General features: G+C 49.2%; 1 protein-coding gene across 4 annotated transcripts in view; it reads left to right on the plus strand.

Moving 5' to 3' along the window:
- Positions 1-4488: 4488 nt before the first annotated feature.
- WNT6 (Wnt family member 6) overlaps positions 4489-12570 on the plus strand; it is a gene marked incomplete at its 5' end in the record, with an annotated part of 50381 nt that continues 42299 nt past the window's right edge. For 2 of the 4 annotated variants that reach the window (XM_081876917.1, XM_081876916.1), the window contains one exon: positions 4489-5301. Coding sequence is in view for 2 of the 4 variants with exons in the window: in XM_081876916.1 (XP_081733042.1) it covers positions 5286-5301 (16 nt within the window). Of the gene's footprint in view, positions 5302-8081; positions 8633-12570 lie in introns of those variants that run through there. The other 2 variants (XM_081876915.1, XM_081876918.1) reach the window with 2 other exon arrangements.

Here is a 12570-nt window from a genome sequence, read left to right on the forward strand (position 1 = left end):
TGCCTGGCGTGCTCTGGTCCATGGGGTCACGAAGAGTCAGACACGACTAAACGACTAAACAACAACAATAATGGAATACTGAATGGCATAGTTTTTGTAAAATATGCAGGGATTTATGATATTCAAATGAACCATGGAAAGAGAAGAAGGGAAGTCATTGATATCTCAAGGATGCAACAATTGTAAAACAGAAAAATGAATTGTAAAAGAGAAACTTTAATAAAAGTTATATATATATAAAAAAAGAAAAGCAACCGGGATTCAAATGACTCACCAGGAGTTGTAATCGGATGTGAAACATGGGAGTAGAGTACAGTCCTTGTTGTTGTTGTTCATCATCCCTGCTTAATTTCTAAAAGAAGTTGTCAGAGGTCAAGGTTGTCTGGAAACAGCAACTGGAGAGCAGTCTAAAGGGTTAAAATTGTTGTAAGCTATACTGGAGGGAGTGGATATGCTCAGTTCATAAAAGTGTGTGAGAGAGGAGACATGTAAATATTTCAAAGTTGCTTTGGTCAGGACAAGGGAGAGTTCGCTTCTCTCAAAAAGGAATTGTCTACATATTATGAGCACCTGTTAGCAATGATGGATTTAGAAGGCCTCTTCTTTAGATACTCTTAACACTTTTAGTAAATGCACATATGTGAGGGATCATGTAGAATAAAAACGATGCTTGATACCTAACTTTAGGGAGAAAGGACAGGAGAAAGAAAGTTGATTGAACTTTAGTGCAGCTGTAACCCTATGTTGTGACTTAGGCAAGCACGTGCACCAAAAACACTTCACATACTAGAACATTTGTCTCTGATGTCATAATGTCATCCCCATCACAAAAAAGGGAGAGTGGACAGGTACAGAAGGTTCTATGGCAGCAGGGAGGGATATGTTTGATTGGCATCTGATGTAGAGCATTGGGGGGGGGCAGGAGTTAAAGTTGGAGTACATCACCATAATTATACCATCACATGAATGCCTGAATCACTATTATAGTGATAACTCAGCTGCTTTTCTGATGGGCACAATATTGGGGGGAAATTATGTCCCACTTCAAGAAATAAATAGAGTCAAGGACCCTGGAACAGATTTCCTTTCATCATATTTGAGCTTGGAGTTACGCAATTAAATTGACTGGCAGCAGAGATTCATCCAGGGGTCAGCAAACTTTTTCAGCAGGGGGCCGGTCCACTGGCCCATAGACCTTGTGGGGGGCCGGACTGTATTTTTTTGGGGGGGAATGACTGAGTTCCTATGCCCCACAAATAACCCAGAGATGCATTTTAAATAAAAGCACACATTCTGTTCATGTAAAAACATGCTGATTCCTGGACCATCCATGGGCCGGATTTAGAAGGCAGTTGGGCCGCATCCGACCCCCAGGCCTTAAGTTGCCTACCCACATGGTAGACCAAAAAACCCATACAGAATTTGCCCCCATAAAAGATGCTGGCTTTGAGCTTAAAGGTAAAGGTAAAGGGACCACTGACCATTAGGTCCAGTCGCAGACGACTCTGGGGTTGCGGCGCTCATCTCACTTTACAGGCCGAGGGAGCCAGCATACAGCTTCCAGGTCATGTGGCCAGCATGACTAAGCCGCTTCTGGCGAACCAGAGCAGCGCACGGAAACACCGTTTACTTTCCCGCTGGAGTGGTACCTATTTATCTACTTGCACTTTGATGTGCTTTCGAACTGCTAGGTTGGCAAGAGCAGGGACCAAGCAACTGGAGCTCACCCCGTCGCGGGGATTCAAACCGCCAACCTTCTGATCGGCAAACCCTAGGCTCTGTGGTTTAATCCACAGCTTTAAAAGCGGATTAAATAAATCCATGGAGAATTCCTCTATCAGTGGCCATTACTTGTGATAACTTAATAGAAACTCCACATTCAGAGACAGTGTATCACTGAATACCAGTTGTGAGGAACAAGGAATGGGGAATGTGCTGCCTTCCCTGAAATGCCATTGTGGGAAAAAGGATGCTGGACTTGATGGACACAATGTGGTGCAGTAAGCCTCTTTTTTTGTCCCTTTAAAGCGGAGATGGGGAACCTGTGGCTCTCCAGTCTAGATGTTGGATTCAATCTATCAGCCCCAGCTAGCATTGCCAGTGGTCAGACATGATGGAAGAAGCAGTTCAATAAAATCAGGAGGACCAAAGATTATTCATAGCTTCTTTACAGGCAACCATTCCTGATTCCCACCAATATCAAGGGGATTTTGCTGTCATGCATTTCCTTCACTGAGTAACCCAGGATTTCCCCCTAAGGCTGTTTCAGAAATTTTTTAAAAAAACTTTATTCTGATGGCAGAGTTGAAATACCTGCAGGGCAGTGGTTTGTTTCTAGCAAGAAGTGCTGTGCTGGAGCCTGCCTGGAACCCCTGCTTCCTAATCCCAGGAGTGTCTTTATAGAGAGAATGATATTCTGCTGATATTCTGTTGACACATGAATTTATTGTGACTTCTTATGTTACAAACAATCGGGTCGAGAAACCCAGGTTTCTGTCTCAAATTAAGTCTGGCTTGTACTGTTTTTGGATTCAGCTCCCATCACCCTCAGGCCAATGGTTAGGGATGATGGGAATGAAGTCCAGCAGTACCTGGATGATCACAGGTTCCTCATGCTAGCACATGCAGAAGAAAATGTATTTTGGGAGGCAGTCTACCTTTTTGCACTTTTGTGTCGGTCTTTTTCTTGGTGTCCGAAACAGGGACAACCCAAGACCTTTTACTGCCTCAGGTGCTGTAGCAAACACCCCTGTCCATGTCAAGGTGCATAAAGTAGCCTAGGTCAGCCAAGTTGTTTTGATACCTCAGAAAATCCCAGAAGCATTTTTCTGAGGAATTAAAAATTCAGTAATAACAATACATAAAATGACAAACAAATCTTTGGTTCTTTCATGACACTCAAAAAAAGCTGGCTAGCCTGGCTGAGGCAACCACCTCTGTTTGTCTAATCGTGGAGCTGCCCCTCCCAATGTAATCAGAAGCCCCCCCCCATCTTTTTCATTGCAATGTATGATTGTTTGAGCTCATGAGGCTACCAGGAAAATGATACGTGATCCCCCTTTCAATAATATTTGCACCTTCAAAAGGTTTGGAGTGGCCACACCACCATTTCCCATCAGTGTGTATCCACTAACCTTCTGAAATTTCCCAACTTTTTATACCACAAATGTCGGGGCCGGGGATTGTTCTGCTTCTCTTGTACTACACTGCTTCTCCAGGCAGCATTAATGAGGCAGCATTGGGGAAGCATCGTGGAACAGGAATAAATCCACCAACTATGGCACATTGCTACCGCTCGCAACAAAACACCAATCTGGCCGGGGTCCATAGCCTGTTAAAATGTCTGAGCAGCGCTGCACCGCCTAGGCCACGCCTTTCGCCCTACAAGCCCCGCCCCGTAGCCTGGGGGGTGACAAGTCGATCTGGAGTTGAAAGTTCTGGTATTCCAAAAGAGTTTGTTTTCCTGGGCTAAGCCTTGTTGAGTCCCCGGCTCACATCCAGCTCTTCTTGGATGGCCTTGGGCAAGTCACCAGCTCTCAGAGAGTTCTCTCTTATGTGCAAAAAATTGAACATGTGTGCGTTGAGGGGGGTTGAGGGGGACGAGAATCCTAGAACTGTAGAGTTGGAAGGGACCCCAAGGGACATCTAGTCCTACCCCCTACAATGCAAGAATCTTTTGCCCAACGTGGAGCTCAACCCACGGCCCTGAGATTAAGAGATTGATCGGGTTGCCAATTTAAATAAAACATCGTGGGGGAGGGGGTAAGCCCTGCCCCGCACAATGGATCATATACGCACACTATTTGAATGGCAATGCCCATCAACGTGTGGTGGGGCAGCCCCCTCAAATATTTTATTGGGGGAGGGCGAAGACTCCTCGGCTCCTAGGAGTTGGCTCCTATGCTACTGATTGAACTATCCAGCTATGCCTCCGACCACATCATCATGCAATAATCGCGCTCGAATCCTTCCAACCCAACAATAAAAACAATGATAACGAATGGCATTTCTGACCGCGGGTGGTGGCTCTCGAGGCGATGCTGGTGGGATCCGGACACTCCGCACCTAGGGGTGGGGGTGTCTGTGGGTGTCTGTAGCGCTCTCGCGCTCTCGCTCTGTGTGCGTGTGTGTATGTGTCCCGGGCTGCAAGGCAAAGGGCTCTTGCACGGGCCCGCCAGCCGGCCTGTCTGCTTTCGCCCCCGCCCCGCGGTCCTCCCACCCCAACGCAGCCGCGATGATGAATGGAGATTTGCCGTTGGACGCACCTGCTGCTGCGTCAAACAGAGTTTCGCTTTCTTCCCGCTTTGAACTCCCCGGGACAAGGGGCATCAAAGGGATTTTTGGGCGGTTAGGAAATCAGATAAAGGGGCTTCACCTGCCCCGCTGGCCCCTTGGCTAAAACGGGAGGGGGGCGTGGCGCAGGCAGCAGCGCGGGAGGAGGGCGCGGGGAAGAGTTCTCGTCGGGGTTGGGCCTAGGCGGCTCGAAGCGCCTGCTCTCCTTCCTCGCCCTTTCTGAGGCCTGCCCTCATGGACAGCCCCAGCCTTCCTGCCCCCGTTGTACTAACACCAAGGAGTCCAGGCTCGCTCCGCCCCGTCCACAGGATCGTTTATCATTGGGGGTTCGTTTTGAGGGGTCCCCCGTCCTCCCCCCCCGTTTGTACCAATGGGGCACCGATGCCCATGAGGGAGTCTGTGGCTAAAGTAAGAGGCGAGAAAAGGAAAGGGGAAGAAGAAAGAAGGGAAAGAATGACAGGCAAAGTGTGTCTTCCTGCCTCCTCCCAATTTGATCTGGTTTTTGTTTTAATGAAGCCAGGTTTGGGGACCTGGAGGAGGAATGCTGCTGAGGAAATAATATCCAGCGTGGAAGAAATTCTGTTTATTTATAGAAAGAGCTGGAGCTCTTTAAAAAGAAAAGGGAAAACAAAAGCAAAGCAATCATCCTTCAGTCATAAAATTTTGTCACCAAGAAGGGTTTCATTTCATATGACTCATGCATAGTTTCCCTCTCCCTTGCTTTTTATGCCAAGGCGGGAAAACTTCAAAGGAGACAAATGTAGATGAGTTGATTGACAAATACCCGTACATTGCAAACTGGGGCTTGAGCCTGGGAGACAGGAGTTCAGTTTGCCAGCTCTTCCATCAAGGCAGATGAATGTCTGGAGGCTCCCTTTATGTCCCTCTGTAAAATGGGCACAGTGGTGATCTGTGTTGCAGGCAGTGCTTGTGAACAGTGATCTCCAATCATCTTAAGATCTTGCTGCAAAGTCCTGCAGTCTGAGTTCTGCATGTTTACTCAGAGAGGTAAGTGCCATTGTTCAGTAAGATTTGTTCACATGTAAGAGTATAGGACTACAGCCTCACAATGCAATCCTATGCATTTACTCAGAAGTAAGTCCCTCAGTGTTCACATCGATAAGTATGCAGAGGATTTCAGTCTACTGTTCCACAGTTGTGTGGCTGCATACATTTAAAGCTCACAACTTCCCCCACAGAATCCTGGAAACTCTAGTTTACCCCCTCACAGAACTACAATTCCCAGCACACTGTACAAACTACAATCCCTTTGGGGGAAGTTACATGCAGGAGTAAATTTCCTATTTAGTATCATGCACCCAGCAACAGGAATTTATCTACAGTACTTCTCTTTATGCTTTTTGTTTGTAAAGAACTTATGTTGTAGGCAGCACTGCCTCCTCAGGATACTGTACCCTTGTGCGCTGCAGAAGGTCTTTTGATATGTTTTTAATAATAAAAATGCTTTCAGAATCAGAGTACTCCAAATCCTAACACTGTTCTTGGGAAAGAAAAAGTATTTTTATTATTGTTCTAAGTGCTCAAAGCACACTGGAATTTGTTTTTGTGGATTTGGTTTTTGATGTGAATATTTTCATCTTACGATTGGGGTTGGCATGGGGATTGTTAGATATTTTAACATGATTGTGATGTTGGTTTTGCTAGCTGTCTTGAGTTTCTTTTGAAAATTGGGTAGGATATACGTTTTTTAACAACAGGAATAAATAAAGCACTTCATGCAACACGGTTCAACAATCTTTAGAGCAGTGGACAGACTGGGCAGGTATTATCACCCACATAGTACAGATCAAAGGGTGAAGCTGGCCCATGCCTACCAAGTGAGCAAGAGGCCTAGAAGAGTTATGCGGGCGGGTGGTAATTTGGCTCATAGCTGGTGCCCTTGACTGCTGTGGTACACTAGCTCACCTGCACTTCCTTATAACACAAAGCATAAGAGATTCTGGGAGGATCTACAGCAGGGGCACCAAGCTTTTTGGGCTAGTGGATACATCTGGAATTTTGAAAAAGTGTCATGGGGGCCAGTCACAACATGGCTGCCTTGGGATTGTGGCATAACACAAATTGGCTGCCATGTGGTGTTTGTAGCAGAGGCCAAGGCAGTTTAAACAGGGACTGAGCAGAGAGAGCAAAAGTCTCTCATGCATGGATATTTACTGAGACCTTTCACAGGTGCAATAAGAGGCCATGACAGGCACATTGACGCACGTGGGCAACTTCTGATGTCCATGCACACCTGTGGTCATGGACTGGGTGGATGCAGAGGAATGGTGGAAGGAACCAGCTGGGGAGCCACCTAGGGAAAAAGGCTCAGAGCCTGGGAATTGGTGGTGGGATGACGATGAGTGGTTAGAGTGAGAAGACTGGGAAGAAGAGGTGTCGGAAGCTGAAGGGGTAACAGGGCTTAGTGAGCTGGGAGAGTCTGTGGCAGAGGGAAGTCCAGAATCAGAGGCAGAAGCTGAAGTGGGAGGAGGGAGACCAAGGGGCAGAGATGAGTCAGGCTGGTGAAGAGTCATGGGTGTCGCTCCCTCCTGCTGCGACAAACTCCCCTCACACACACACACACACACACACTGTCTCCCAAAACCAGAAGAAGGCTGAAACAGTCAGAGCAGTGACCAGCTGTATGCAGGTGCAGTCTCCAATTGCTTGGGAAAAGCCCTAGAGAGGAGGGGGCTTTCAGTCTCGGCAACTGATTCATGGGGCAAGACCTACCGGGTATGAGCTGCTGTGCTCATTAGGCCTGACACTCAGCCAAGTCTGTGAAGATCGTGTTTTTGCTAATAAAGAGTTAACTCCAACTTTGAACGGTGTGATTTACTGCCAATTCTCTCTGCGACACCTGCACAGTCTGGGCATTTCTTTCTGGTATCAGGCCTAGATATGGTCTAGCCTGTTAGAAATGTTCGACTGCCAGGCTGAGAGCAACATCTCCATGCGTTTAAAAATACAGAGGCCAGCTTGGCTGACCATGACAGATGCTATACAGAGATGGTGAAGTGCAGCTTTGGCAGCCTGGGGAAGAAAGGTAGAATAGCCTGACTAGGCAAGGTTGTGTCAAACCTGGATCCCAGTATGCTGAATATGTAAAACTGATTGCAGGCTTTTGTGGATTGCAAAACCTGTGAGTAGGGATTGTGCCACTTCTTTTAGGTTTTGTCCGGAGCCAACTCTGTTGTTAAACAATCCTGATATTACATAGAAGAAAATACTGCTTTCACAGGGTGGAGATGTCAAGACTATCTCCAAAGCTTGTTTTATTCCCGAACAGTTCTTTGTCTCTCTCATGTGTATGTATTTATTGAAGGGTGTGTGGGTGTGGGTGGGTGTTGATGGTTATATGATGGGCATTCTACACATGCTCAGAGGCTCATGCTAGTACTTGAGTGAAATGTCTGGGTTGAATCCAGAGCTTAAGCTGAATGAGTGGAATATAAAGTGAAACAGTGTTGTTGTTGTTGATAGAATACATATGACAAAGAAGAATAGAAACCGAGCCCTTGCTTCCAAAATGAGAGGAAAGAAAGCCTTTGGGGGCCTAACTAGAGAGAGCAGCTGGGCGCTTGCTCCCCGCCCCCCTCGCCACGGGCACTACAATGGCCTAGGGTTTTATTTTTAGCATTCAGACGAAAGCAACCCCAGAAGGAGCCCCGACGGGGTACAATCAGCCGCTTTGCTAGCAGAACCCCAGGAGGCAGCTTTAAAACCCTGACCGGAATCTGGGATCTCGGTGAGGGCACTCGGCGAGCAGTTTGTGCCAGGCTAAGTAAATGGCCTTAGCAGGACTGGTGGGTAAGCGAACCCTGCCTTTTCTCAGGGTCGGCTCCTTTGGAGCGCTTCCCTTCCGCCTCCCCCTGCCTCCCCGGCCCGGTCCCTCTGTCCGGGCTGCCGGAGGGAGATGGCAATCGGTGCGCTCGGAATGCGCCGCTTGGCACTCACTCAGCCCCCTCCCCCTCCGCCCTCTCCCTCTCTCTGTCTTTCGCCGTCCCCTCCCCGCGCTCCGCTTTGCCTGTCAGGGGGAAGCAGCCTCGTCCGTCTGTCCCTCCCTCCCAGCCTGGCTCTCCTCCTCCGCCCGGGACGGGGCTGAGGAGCAGCCGCTCGCCGGAGCCCGCTCGCCCTGTGCGCTCTCGCTCCGGGTCTCGCTGCGCCTCCGAGGGCGCACGGTGCGCCGCGCTGGAGAAGGGACCGGCGCTGGAACTGCCGGCCGCCTTCCAGCTCCGCGTTGCTGCCTGCCCCCACCCAGGATGCTGCCCCCGTCCCGGACCCAGCTGGGGCTTTTCTTCATCCTGCTCTGCCCGGCCAACATCATCGGGCTGTGGTGGTGAGTAGCTGAGCCGCAGCGCCCCGAGGGCGAGTCCCGGGAAGGAAGGGGCTCTCCAAAGGGGAAGGAGAAGAACGAGGAGAAGATGGAACGCGGGCCAAGGGAGGGCTGTTTGCTCTGCGCGCTGCACTCGCGCAGGGAGAGAGCCCCAGAGGAGTGCCGTCGGGGCAGCAGTCAGCCCCACGAACCGATTCTAGACTGGAGAGGCTCGGAGGGCTGCGGGGGCAGTTCTGGGGAGCTGGGATGTCCGAAGAGGAGAGGTGTTTACGAATCCCGTGGGGAACGCGATCTTTGGCCAGAACTGGCTTTCAAACTGGGGCTGCTTGTAGAGAGGTCGTGTTGGATGTGAGAATCCGCGACGGGGCAGGCAGTATCTCAGCTCTATAGATGCACAGGGTCTTAAGGAGCAGACTCCACCACCACTCCTCAAGTTCCACAGGGTCCCATGGAATCAGTAGTACTCTGGGCTTCAGAAACTTTATAGTGTGAGGAGGACAGAGAGACCTCCCTCAAGAACCCAACTGAATTGAAGTTACGGTATATGCAGGTATTCCCAGAGACCTCAGAGAGCGCCTCCCCTCCCAAAAGATTTCTCTGCCTTAGCTTGAGATCTTAGAACATTGACGGATCTCCACAGAGCTGTCTCGTTCCCACCCACCTCTTCACTTTTCCGAATCTCTCTCCCTTCGAGTCCCACCGAAAAGCCCTCCAGCTTGGGGCGCCCCTTCTTTCTGCAGCCCGACCCTCGTCTGCTTTCCCCGCCCCGTCCAAGTCCCCAGGGATCTTCAGGTAAACGCGAGTCGCTCCTGTTGGGATGGGGCAGCAGACGCCCGGCGAGCGCTGAGTTGTCCTCGGGCTACATTCCTGGAGAAGGCAAGCAGGGAAGGAGCGCGGCGGGGTGGGTGGCTGGCTGGATGTCGAAGGCGAGGAGACCGACCCCTTGTCGAAAAGCCTCCGGATCCTTCTGGAGAGGCGGGCGGGGGGCACTTTGCCTTTCCCTCCCCCTCCAGTAAGTCAACTTTAATTAAAAAGACAGGAGCAAGGAAAACGCAAGGTGACTCGGAGAACGCCCACCCCCGGTTCTGCCCCCCCTTGTTGTGTGGGGCCTTCATCTAAGTGTGCGGGGGAGGTAAGCCAGGGAGACAGAGGGAAGGGGGAGGCGAAGGGGGGTTCATTACACGAACGAGCCCGGAGCTGGGACCCAGCCTCGGAAAAGCCCAGGTATCTGTCGAAACATGACCTATTTAAATCTATTAAGAATTTCACCCAACCTGTCCTGATCCCTTTTTAAGTGCTTTCCAGGCTCGCTTCCTTCCATGCAATCCGGGACATAATTCATTAGCTAAGGTGATTCATCTCGACGTTGTCACACTTGCCTGACCTCCAAAATCAAGCCCTGAAAGGATAACCCTTTCCCTGCCTCCCTTTCACACCTCTTTTCCTGAGGGAACTTGTTTCCTTCCTTCATTGCCTGGTTGTCTCAGCCAGCTCCTTCCTGGAGCCTTCAGAAGTTGGAGGAGCTTTAACCCATGAGATATGGACCCTTAACAAGTTTTGAAGGCTTTTAGAGTAAAAGGGTGGGATCTGCTTGGCATGCAGAAGGTCCCAGGTTCAGTCCCATGCATCACCAACCAACAATTGCTCCATCATAAGCATCTCCTCCAGAGGAACCCAGGGCCATTTATCTAGCTGAAAGCCCAAGCCAGTTGTCACCTTTTACTGAGCTTTTACTGGTGTGAATGATAGGGGAACTGGGTCTCTTTAATCACAGGAGGGAAGGGTGCTTTTGCTTGTAGGTTTCCCGCAGGTATCTGGTTGGCCACTGTGAGACCAGGATGCTGGACTCGACATGCCATTGGCCTGATCTAGCATAGCTCTTCTTGTGTACAGGGGCTACAACTACCATCTCCTGATCTCTCCATGCATGTGTCTTTGCAGGTCCTGAAGAAGTAGGCTTGACTTGCAGGTGTGCTTGCCACACATAGGCTTGGTTCTCCTATATGGGGTAAGGGTGGTAGCTCTGTGCTGGAGCTTCTGCTTTGCCTGTAGACTGCCCCAGGTTCAATCTCAAACATCTCCAAGTAGGGGAGGGCATCTCCCATCTGAAATCTTGAGAGCTACTGTCAGTCCATGTAGACAACACTGAGCTAAATGGACCAACAGTATGATTTGGTATAAGGTAGCATCCTATGTTCCTGTTAATGTATGCATGTATCCAAAACTTAGAGGCTGGTCACTTAAAATGTGAAATGACTTCATTGAAAAGCACTGGGTTTGAGGTGATGCCAAGCCATATGAAAGTTCTGCTCATCAGCAGTTAATTTTGGACGACCTATTCACATGCGCAAATTACTTGATGTTGCAGCCATCGACAGATGACCAATGGTGGCACCTTTTTTGCTATGTATGTGTGTGAGTTCTCACCAAATAAACAGGAGCTTCAGCAGCTGTGCACAGACAAATACTAATTGCATTCTACTGAAAAATATCTAGGCAAGTATGGTGAACCTAAAATGATCAAAAAGGTCCTTGCACGTATGTTCATATACATAAAATCAGACTTTTGTGCAGTCATAGTCAAAGAGAAGTCAAAGCAGAGGGACAACCTAACCCTCTCAATCAGAGAATTGTTCCTGGTCTTCAGACCTTGGCAGCCAGCATGAAAGCAGAAATACCAAGTGATCCTTCACCCATAGGACCTAGGGCCGAAGTCCTCATTCACTCATTTGATCCCCAGTTCTGCCAGTTCGTGCCCCAGTTTTTCTCTTCCAGAGGTGCACCTTGCTTGAGTTTGCTGCAGCAAGAGAAAAGAGCTTGGTTTTAAAATTACAGCAATAGATGGCTTTTCTGCATAGAGAATCAACAGTTTGGTGTCCCCTTTAGGTGGGAGATGCACCTTTCCCTTAGCACTGGGGCTACTGAGCAAGGGTAGGGTTTATTTGCTTGCCCTTTGAATCCCTTGTTCCCCCATAGTGGGTGCTTCTGTTTGCTTCTGCCTTTCTTGATCCCAGGCTAAGTTTAGGAGCAAACTCCTTTATTTGGGGTGCTTGCCTTTGCATTCTCTACTGGTCTTCAACTGGTGGGTCGGAACCCAAAATCAGATCATGGCCTGATCTAAGGTGGGTCACAACAGCCGCAGTTCTACAAAAAAAATAAGTAAATGAGTCCCCAAATGCATGTTTGAGTTAAGGGTGGGTCCTAGGTCTGAAAAGATTAAAGATTATCCTTTAGAGCAGTGGAGCCCCACAACTCCAGTCACCACTGACCATTAGCTATGGTTGTTGGGGATGATGGGTTTTTTAGTCCAACAACTCCTAGAGACCAAAGGTGGAAGACTATTGTTCTAGCGTCTAAGGGCTGCTTCTTCCTGCAATGTTGATCTTGCAAGGAAGCCATTCACATCCACACAGTAGCTGCTCCAGACAGTGGGCTGGAGTGTACCCACTCAACACCTCCTATGGCTGGCTCAATATGTTTTGGCACCTGCATTAGAAAATACAAATGGCACCATCCTTCCCCTTTAAATAACATGGGAAACAATCCACAGGAGACCTTATCCTGTTCAAGCCCATTGAAATGAATAGGAGCTGCACCAGAGTGCATCTTGTGCAGCTCTTAGTCATTTCAGTCGGGCCTACACAGGAGTCCTAGTGGATAGTGCCTCCTTATCAAGGCTAGTGTCAGAAGCTGGCATTGTTGGACAGCTACTGAGCCAATGCACTAAGAAAGGACTGACTTTCACAGGACTGGTACAATACATTATACTGCCTGAGATGGGTGGACAGACCATGCTGCCATCTCCTTCCATCATGTCCTCCTCCTCCAGCAGCAACCCTGGCAAGCTCAATGCTGCTTTCCAAGGAATGGGCCTTCCTTCAGAGTGAGGCATTGTGGGAGAGCTTGCCCCAGAGAGTGAAGGATCGCTGTCACGCTGCTAT

Source organism: Podarcis erhardii (genome assembly GCF_964252035.2).
Source record: "Podarcis erhardii genome assembly, chromosome: 1".
Classification (NCBI taxonomy): Eukaryota; Metazoa; Chordata; class Lepidosauria; order Squamata; family Lacertidae; genus Podarcis; species Podarcis erhardii.